Source organism: Ciconia boyciana, chromosome 1, assembly GCF_034638445.1.
Source record: "Ciconia boyciana chromosome 1, ASM3463844v1, whole genome shotgun sequence".
NCBI lineage: Eukaryota > Metazoa > Chordata > Aves > Ciconiiformes > Ciconiidae > Ciconia > Ciconia boyciana.
In genome coordinates, this window is record NC_132934.1 from 318,706 (window position 1) to 328,217 (window position 9,512).

General features: G+C 48.4%; 1 protein-coding gene across 2 annotated transcripts; it reads left to right on the forward strand.

Annotated features, from left to right (window-relative positions):
• The first annotated feature begins 102 nt into the window (after positions 1-102).
• Positions 103-9,139, forward strand: RABL2B (RAB, member of RAS oncogene family like 2B). 2 transcript variants are annotated; one of them, XM_072856002.1, is made up of 8 exons: positions 103-263; positions 368-397; positions 665-744; positions 4,894-4,973; positions 5,937-6,048; positions 7,975-8,072; positions 8,318-8,401; positions 8,696-9,139. In XM_072856002.1, exons 1-8 carry the CDS (start codon positions 157-159, stop codon positions 8,774-8,776), a joined length of 672 nt encoding a protein of 223 aa, XP_072712103.1. In that variant the 5' UTR covers positions 103-156; the 3' UTR covers positions 8,777-9,139. The 2 variants fall into 2 exon arrangements, with proteins under 2 accessions (XP_072712103.1, XP_072712111.1); XM_072856010.1 differs by having other exon boundaries at positions 158-253.
• The last annotated feature ends 373 nt before the right edge of the window (positions 9,140-9,512 follow it).

Consider the following 9,512-nt stretch of genomic DNA (forward strand, 5'->3'; position numbering starts at 1 on the left):
CGGGGCCTGAGGGGAGGCGGGGCCTGAGGGGAGGCGGGGCCTGAGGGGAGGCGGGGCCTGAGGGGAGGCGGGGCCTGAGGGGAGGCGGGGCCTGAGGGGAGGCCCTGAGGCGGGGTCCGCCGTGTCGCGTAGCAGCGGGGACGCGGAGGCGGTGCCATGGCGGATGCGGCGACGGCGGACCAGGCCCGGGATGAGGCCGCGGCCGGCGCTGAGGAGACCGTGAAGATCATCTGCCTGGGCGACAGCGCCGTGGGCAAGTCCAAGTGCGTGGCCGCGCGGGCACGCCGCCGCTCGGCCGGTTCCCCGCGGGGAGGGGAGGGGCGGCTCGGTCCCGGGGCCTAACGGCTGTGTGGTGCTCTTTCCGCAGGCTGCTGGAGAGGTTCCTGCTCGACGGCTTGTATCCTTGTGGTGCGCCGCCTGCGCCCCCTTAGTTCCCGTCTGTACTCCCAGGACTGCTTCCTGAGCAGCCCCGCGCCGCCGCGCAGGTGGCGGCCCGGCCTGGCGGAGCGCGGCGGGAGGCGCGGCCGGGGCAAGCGGGCGGCGGGCGGCCCGGCCCGGGGAACTGCGGCGGGCCCGGCCAGGGGAGCGGGTGCCGGCCTGACACCGGCGATCGCTGCGGAGTGGGTGGACGTGCTCCTCTGTCAGCTCCTTAACACGCGAGCAGCCGCCCCCAGCAGCTCTCCACCTTCGCCCTGACGCTCTACAAGCACCGTGCTCGGGTGGACGGGCAGGCGGTCCTCGTGGGTAAGTAAGGAGTGCCTTGCTGCATGTTCCGTAGGCCCCGGGGACAGGATGATGCTGGCTATGTGTAGAGAGGGAAACAGCAACAGTGCTGTTGGTATATGCAGCAGTATATGGACCCAAAAACATGGCAGGGGGGTTCCTTGTGGTGGGCAAAGGGATGCCAAACAGTGGTTTGTAAGCAGGGAAATGGAGGAATGAAGGGATCACAGAATGGTTAAGATTGGAAGAGACCTCTGGAGGTCATCCTGTCCAACACCCTGTTCAAGCAGGGCCACATAGAACCAGTTGCGCAGGACCATGTCCAGATGGCTTTTCAATATCTCCAAGGAGGGAGACTCCACAACCTCTCTGGGCAGCCTGTGCCACTGCTTAGTCACCCTCACAGTGGAAAAAGTGTTTCCTGATGTTCAGAGTGAACCAGCCTCCTGTGTTTCAGTTTGTGCTCGTTGCCTCTGGTCCTGTCACTGGGCACCACTGGAAAGAGCCTGGCTCCATCTTCTTTACACTCTTCCTTCAGGTATTTATAGTCATTGATGAGATCTCCCCTGAGCCTTCTCTTTGCTAGGCTAAAGAGTCCCAGCCCTCTCAGCCTTTCCTCACAGGAAAGATGCTCATGTCCCTTCATCATCTTTGTGGCTCTTCGTTGGACTCTCTCCAGTATGTCCCATGTCTCTCCTGTACTCAGGAGCCCAGAAGTGGACACAGTACTCCACGTGTGGCCTCACCAGTGCTGAGTAGAGGCAAAGAAATACTTTGCCTAATGCAGCCCAGGATACTATTAGCCTTCTTTGTGGCAAGGGCACATTGCTGGCTCCCAGTCAGCCTGGTGTCAGCCAGGACCCGCAGGGCCTTTTCTGCAAAGCTGCTTTCCATCTGGGTGGTCCCCAGCATAAACTGGCGCTATGAGGTTGTTCCTCCCCACGTGGAGTGGACTTTGCACTTCTCCTTGTTGAACTTCATGAGGTTTCTGTCAGCCCATTTCTCCAGCCTGTCCAGGTCCCTCTGGATGACAGCACAACCCTCTGGTGTATCAGCAACTTCTCCCAGTTTTGTGTCATCTACAAGCTTGCTGAGGGCGCAATCTGCCCCATCATCCAGATCATTAATGAAGATATTGAACAGGATCGGACCCAGTATTGACCCCTGGGGTACACTGCTAAGTTACTGGCCTCCAACTAGACTTCATGCTGCTGATCACCACCCTCTTGGCTGCCATCCAGCCAGTTTTCAATCCACCTCGCTGTCTGCTCATCCAGCCCATACATCAACAGCTTCTCTATGAGGCTCTTAAGGGAGACAATGCCGAAAGCCTTACTGAAGTCTAGGTAGACAATAGCCACTACTCTCCCCTCACCTACCAGGCCAGGTCACTGTTCAGTTATTAGGTTCTTCAGCTATGCCAGTAATCTTTTACATTTGACTTCCAGGCAAGGGGATAGCTAAGTCGAAGATTGTCTTTGTTTTTTCAAGGAATTGAATACCTGTCAAAGTAATTGCTGCAAGAGTCCTGATTTAGATGTTTTAGTCACTGTTAGTCACTGTCACAGCATTCTCCTGGAGAAACTGGCTGCTCATGGCTTGGACGGGCATACGCTTCGCTGGGTAAAAAACTGGCTGGATGGCTGGGCCCAAAGCTGTGGTGAATGGAGTTAAATCCAGTGGTGGCCTGTCACAAGTGGTGTTCCCCAGGGCTCAGTACTGAGGCCAGTTCTGTTAAATATCTTTATCAATGGTCTGGACAAGGGGATCAAGTGCACCCTCAGTAAGTCTGCAGACAACACCAAGTTTGGTGGGAGTGTTGGTGGGAGCCCTGCTTCTGCATGGGCTACTCTCCATGCCACGGTTCTTGCCAGGAGCCTGCTCCAGTGTGGGCACTCCATGGGCTGCAGCTTCCTTCAGGGCACATCCACCTGCTGTGGCGTGTGCTCCTCCACAGGCTGCAGTGTGAACATCTGCTCCACCATGGTCCTCCAGGTGGAGGACACCTGGACACAGGGGGACCACCTGCGTCACCATAGTCTTCACCACGAGCTGCAGGGGAACCTCTGCTCTGGCACCTGGAGCACCTCCCCCCACTCCTTCTTCACTGACCTTGGTGTCTGCAGAGTTGTTTTTCTCACTCCTCTCTCTACAGCTGCTGCGCAGCTTTTTTTACCCCTTCTTAAATATCTTATCACCAACGTCACTAATTGGGTGTGATTTGGCCACAGGTGGGTCTGTCTTGGAGCTGGAGCTGACTGAAACTGACTCTACCTGACATGGGGTCAGCTTCTGGTGTCTTCTCACAGAAGCCACCCCTGCACACACCACACACACACCCCATTACAAAAACATTGCCACTTAAACCCAATACAAGGTTTCAGAGAAGAGCCATGAGAACAGTTGAAAGATGGTAAAAAGGGGCCTAATGATGAGAGACTCAGTCTGGTTAACTTCTCAGGGAGAAGGTAAAACATCAGAGAACAGGAACTTGGTATAAAAGGTGTCTTCAGCATAGCAATAAATATTTAACAGACTAGCTGATGTTAGGTAAACTCAAATAAAATATAACGTGGGGGTTTTTTTAACCAGTAAGTGAAATTACTATTAAGGCAACTTGCAAAAGTATGGATTCATATGTCAGGGACTTATTTTTTACTTGGATTTTGTAGTTTATTAAGTAACTTGCTCTAGTTTAAGTAATTCATCTGGCCTATGTTATACAAGAGTTCACAGTGTCTTCTGTCTTCACCTTTTATGAACATAATGCTGATCATCCAAGTTACCTTGCCGAGAAGACCTGTCATGAAGTGTGATTTGTAAAGGCAGGTAGTTTGATCTGAAGACTTCAAATTGTGCAGAATTACCACTTCCCTTGCTAGTTTAATTTTTACTCTGCTGAGCTATTCTTAGTGGCCATCGCCAAATTCTGTGTGGTAGAGTTAGGATTGCATTAAAATGTGGTGTATTACTTTATTCTATGATTCTTATTTTTCCCAGGGATTTTAAGGTTGATAAATTCTGATGTTCTGGAGTGACATGGGGTATGACAGGCAAGATCTGGAGGATTTAGTAATAAAAGCAGCAGTGTTTTTCAATAAGCCATAGCAAGTTCTCTCATGACAGCTGCCGCATTGTTTGGGAAGTTAATTTAGGGACATTCAGTAGGTCATGGTCACTGGCACCTCTTTTTTCCTTGTGAGGTTTCTGAAATGGCACATTAAAAGGATCAGGCAACTTTAGAAGCTAAGCAAAACTACCCAAAATGAAAGCAAATGTGGTCTGATGAGTACTTGCCTATATTTTGGGCAGTTTCAGAAGTCACCATCCTGCAAGTCTGATACAGTATCCAGTCAGAAACTAATTTCAGTGCAAGAGAAACACTAAGGAAAGTGGCTTATTCAGCTTTAGGTGGAGCGGCATGCTTCAGTCTAGCTGACAGAAATATAACTACATCTGGTGGTTCTTAGTTGAAGCTGCGTACATTTGTACAACAAAGATGACACAAATATTAGCCTATAAATCCAGTAAGAGGAGAGGGGAAGATCTCTACCTGAGATGCACAAACAGAAAAAGGCATTAAAATGTTGATGACTGTTCAGGTATGCTTCGTGATACCTAGTCTACAAGGTACTTAATGAATTGGGACCTGTCTGTCTCAGGCTAACTTACTTACCCTTCATAATTTTAGAACGAGTTCTGCCCCTGGAAAGAGCAGAGTTAGACTGCCTGCAAAAGGAGATGGAACATTTCCTATGGCAGGCACCTGGCTATTTATCACTGTGTCAGAAATCAAGCTACTTCAAGACATTTAGATTTTGTTTCCTGTTGTCATCTCTAGTGACAAAGTACCATGCATTGTTATCACTCTTTGCACTTTTGACTAGCTTTGTCTTACTGTCCTTTATAAGTCGTGTACTGATGACTTCTTTTTTGCTAATACATTTATAGCAATGTTCAGTGTCAGCACAACTCATAGCTAAGCCTAGCTAAGAAAATGTCCTAGTTTTGCATAATCTCTTAGCCGTGGAATGTTTCAGATTAGTGAGGTAAAACCTAATTTGTGACCCTGAGTAGATGGACTGGGCTTTGTGTCCTGGGTTTAAGTTGTGAGGAAAACAGAGCTTGGAAAGTTGTGTCATTCTAAGCTTGGTTTTTTGTGTCTTACAGACTTCTGGGACACAGCTGGACAGGAGAGGTTCCAGAGCATGCATGCGTCCTATTACCATAAGGCTCATGCTTGTATCATGGTAAGGGTAGTGTCTCAGCTGTGATCTGATGGAATTTTGACAAATAACAGTCCCAGTTGACACTTGGCCTGTATGTTACTTTTTATGATTATGCTGCCTTATATTTCTTGTCTCTTCTAGCAGTTTAAAAAACTTTCCTATATTCTGTCTTCTCTCACCAGATAAAACCAGTGTAGTTGGGTATGTTTAGCTCTTTTCTGTCTTTCCTGATAGCACTCCTACTATATTCCCTGGCTTTGCTGTCTTCTAAATTTCCTTACTTTTGTCACTGTGTTTCCAGTAAGGTGGAACGTACAACTCAATGTACTTATTTAGAAGCAGTCCTGTCAGAGGTGATGCAAGGGAGAGGGCATTCCTTTCTTGTTCTGTGATGTGACTATTGGATTATGTAGTTCAAAACTGTTCTGACATGTTCTGCAGGGGTACTACATAAGACATTCTTCTCTGGTCTTCTGCCCTTTCTATTTTCCTATACTTTGCACTTCCCATTTATTAGCTCAAATCAGTCTTGTTTCCTGACTCCTAACCCGCTTAGGTCTCTTGGTTTGTATTGTTGCTCTAATTTTCCACTATTTCTCATCACTTGTGAGCATCAGTCAACTTCATTGATATTTTAATTGTTAAAACAGAGAAGCCTCATATCTGACCCTACTTAGCAGAACAGATCTTTCTCAGTGCTTGTTCACTGTCGTGGGTGATAGAGTGCTTATCACAGTACAAAATAAAAATGTAAAGGAAAACGAGGAACTGTTTCCTGCATCATGCAAAGAAACGGACTGCCTGCATGTTTCAAGGCTTGCTGGATATTATCCCTTTTCTCTTTCATCCTTTCTAACAAAGGCCAGTTTCCTTTGCTGATGTCCTCCTGGGAGAATTCTGGATTCTGTACTTGTGTTTGGTGCAGTGGGTTGCTCAGGAGCTGTCCTGCTGTTGGCCCCATGATAGCTGTTTCTTTTTCGGAAGGTGTTTGATGTGCAGCGGAAAGTCACATACAAGAACTTAAACATCTGGTACAAGGAGCTGAGAGAATTCCGCCCGGAGATTCCTTGCATTGTGGTGGCCAACAAAATTGATGGTGAGTATATCTTCTTCTTCCAACCTCTCAGGACTGTGATGTGATTCTCTTCTGAGCTGGCTGAGAAAGAATGTCATTCATCTTTTAGGCCCAGGTGAGTTCTTGAGTATTAGTCCCTCAGGGCTGTATTTTACCAAACGAATAGCTGAGTCCTCTGCTGACCCTGCAGGCTGTCTTACAGGCTCTTGTCCTTGTTTTACTAGCAATTAAAAATACAAATTTGATCCATTTAAAGTTTATTCAAGTGATGTCCTTCCAATTCTGTCCTTACCACGCTGCCCATTTCATCCAGCAAGAACCCGAAAGCTGATTGGAGCAGTACCTAGTCAAAAATTGCAGGATGTCGTGCTGCAAAAAGAGCATAACCTATTATGTGGATTCCCTGATACAGTCAGTAACTGCCTTTGTCTTGCCAATTCAGCCTGCAGGTTTCTGTAGGACTCCTCTGTGCTAAAGTGTCTAAATATACCTGCTGGCAAAATTGTTCACCTTCCTCTGCAGATGATTGGATGATTCCCTCCTCTTAGGAATACCAGCTAGGCATTCATTATTGCTATCATTTGGGTTGTGATCTGTCTCCTGCATCCTGTGAGAGCGCATAACGCATCAACTTTCTGCTCAGCATCAACAAGAGAACACATATGCTTAGGACCACAGTCGCCTCCTGTTCTCTACCAAGTACAGTGTCAGACATGGGCTTCCTTGCTGATATTCATGGTAGAAATCATCGCAGCTATGAATAGGTGTCTGCACCTGAATAAGGTGCCTGGGCTCCCACTGTAGTCTACGGACGTTCATTTGGTTCAGTGGGGTGGTTTAGGGCATGCTTGATCTTACCTAATAAAAGCCTTTTGTATAGGATGTGTCAAGCCAGCCTTGAATCCACTGATTGCACGGACTGTACAGGAAGTCCAAGGCAAATGGACTTGGTGCTGACAGCCATATTGTAGACAGAACCTCTGTGCAGATGAAACCTGCTCTTAGTGTTCTATGTGTGAGTGGACACTGCTCCAAGAGAGTCCTCTGCCTTGCCTTTGTTTGCTGTATTCCTCCCAGACTAGGAAACGATCAGCCCACAGCTCTTAACACAGGCCCAGTCTGCAGAACAGTTGATCCAGCTTCCTGCAAAGAGGTAGGCAGCGGCTGCCTGGGCAGTGCTCACTGGCAAGCATTTGGAGTCTGAACTACTTTAGCTGTTGCTTCTATGAGAAAAGGCAGATCATCTGGAGTCATCCTCCTGTGCTGGCATACAGGCTGTCTATCTATCAAAACTTTGAGCTGTTACTGCTGTGTCAGCACATCCTGTAAATATGCAGTAGATTTGTTCCAAAACTGAAATAAAGCCTCTGGCCTACTGAGGCTGGGGTAGCTGGACCTAACTGCCTGTTAAGTAAAAATATATAACAGTTGAGTCATTTGTACACTGAGCGTGCCCTTGACTCACAGGAATACAGGTAACATGGCATAAGGGAAGTGGGGAGTTCTGGTTAAAAAGGCCAAACTGGAGGGAGAGGCATGACTAGTACTGGCAATGGTGTCCAGGTCATGTGGACACACAGCAAAAATCATAGGGATGTGCCTGGAAAACTTCCATAGTTGCTGCACAGCAAGTGAACTGATATGTTCTAGGCTGCAAAGCATTGTCTATCTCTAGCACATCAGAATCCATCTATGATTTAGTCAAGCACCATGGATAAACCAACAAGAACTCTTTTCTTTTTGTGTCTTCTTGTCAACAGTTTGCTGATGCTGTTGCTTTTAAAACCCTGCAGCTTTTGGGGAGGACTACCCTAGCCTTGTACTACAGTGAGGAGGCCTTGACAGCTAAATCGGGCTCTGGTCTCCATCTGTTCCACCGCTCCTGCAGATGTTGGCATTCAGCCTACAGTGATGTCTTACTGACCACTTCTCCTTTTTTGCCCCCAGCCGATATGAAAGTGACCCAGAAAAGCTTCAACTTTGCCCGGAAGTTCAGTTTGCCCTTCTACTTTGTGTCTGCTGCAGATGGCACCAACGTAGTGAAGGTAAAACATAGCTGTTTGGCTCAGCATCCATGAGACCCCTATACAGTCCGAGGACATGGAGACTGCTGTAGGCACAGAGAGCAGAAAATGGGCTAGTACATCTGTTTGGCTATTGTGACGTCCTGGTAGCTATAGGTAGTTGCAGAGGTTTGGGGTTTTTTTCTTGGGGTGTGGGAACAGTTTCCATATGTTACAGAAACCCAGTGCCCCTTACTTTGAGTGACAAGCATTCTCTTTCTCATCAGCTCTTCAATGATGCTATCAAACTGGCAGTTGCTTACAAACAGAATTCAGGAGATTTCATGGACGAGGTCATGCGAGAACTGGAGGTAAGAAAGGCTCTACTTACTGCACTCCTCCTAAGTGATTAGCAGCTCTGCTCTTTTTTCCCTCGGGGAAAGCAGAGCCTGTGGCAAAGGGTGAAACTTTGCAGGCATGGAAAGATTTGCCTTATGCTGGTGACACCATGGGGTTTGTGTGCTGCTCGTGTCTAGGTTGGAAGGGGTGAGGTGGTGACCCTCTGAAGAGCCCATGCTGCCCTAGACCGAATTTGAAAGAACCACAGCAGAGTGTAGCTGTTGCTGTCATGCTTCTCAGCAGTTCCTTGTCCTGCTCCTTTCCAGAGCTTTGACCTGCAGAAGAAGAGCGAGAATTTGTCGGATAAAGAGGAGAGCTGCCCTGAAGAGAAGGCCCCATCTGCCTAAGCCCCGGACCCTCAGTCTGTTTTTTCCCCTTTGCTCTAGATGTCTGGGGCTAGTTAGAGCTGGCCTTCACAGAGGAAAGTGATTTTTCTCATGCCCTGAGAGCTCTGGTGATGGGCAGCTGGGCCTCTCCCCTTCTTGTGGGAGACTCTCTGGGCATGACCTTCCTTGACTCAGCCCTAGCCACTTCACATCACGGTCAAGGAAAGGGCGAGAGTATCCACATGGTTGCTGGTTACTGCATGCTTCTTCAAGGCAAAGCTTGCCAGGAGAGCGAAGCCACTCTTGGACCTGCACGGAAGGGTCCTGCCCAGATGCTTTAATGGTACCTACTGGAGACAACAAACACTAAAGATTTTTTTTTTATGAAGCTTTGAGCTTGCATCCTTCCTGCACTTCTGTTACAAGGCAGTCCAGGTACTAAACAGTGCAAGTCCAACTGCCAGCCCTCCCCATTGCTTTCACAGCCTAGCCAGTGCTGCCTCCCTGTCCACCCCTGTGATCTCTGCTGCAGAGTTTCTTTGGGTTTCCTTCCCCATTCTGTTACGGAGCAGCCAGATCCAGTAGATGTCTGAACATGGGGGATTTCTCCTTTCAGATCCACTAGAGCTGAATCAGGTGGACTCTCACACCCAGGAGGCTTGTCCTATCCCAGCCTGATGGATGTGGCTGCTGCTGTTCCCGTGTGTGTGTTCAAGAGACTTACACTGCATTCCAAAGAGCCAGATGCACAAACATG

Excerpts from the sequence above, each read along its gene's own strand:
- RABL2B (XM_072856002.1), top strand. The coding sequence starts at position 157 with ATGGCGGATGCGGCGACGGCGGACCAGGCCCGGGATGAGGCCGCGGCC. Across the intron at positions 264-367 it reads AGCGCCGTGGGCAAGTCCAA|GCTGCTGGAGAGGTTCCTGC; the intron begins GTGCGTGGCCGC and ends CTCTTTCCGCAG. Across the intron at positions 8,402-8,695 it reads AGGTCATGCGAGAACTGGAG|AGCTTTGACCTGCAGAAGAA; the intron begins GTAAGAAAGGCT and ends GCTCCTTTCCAG.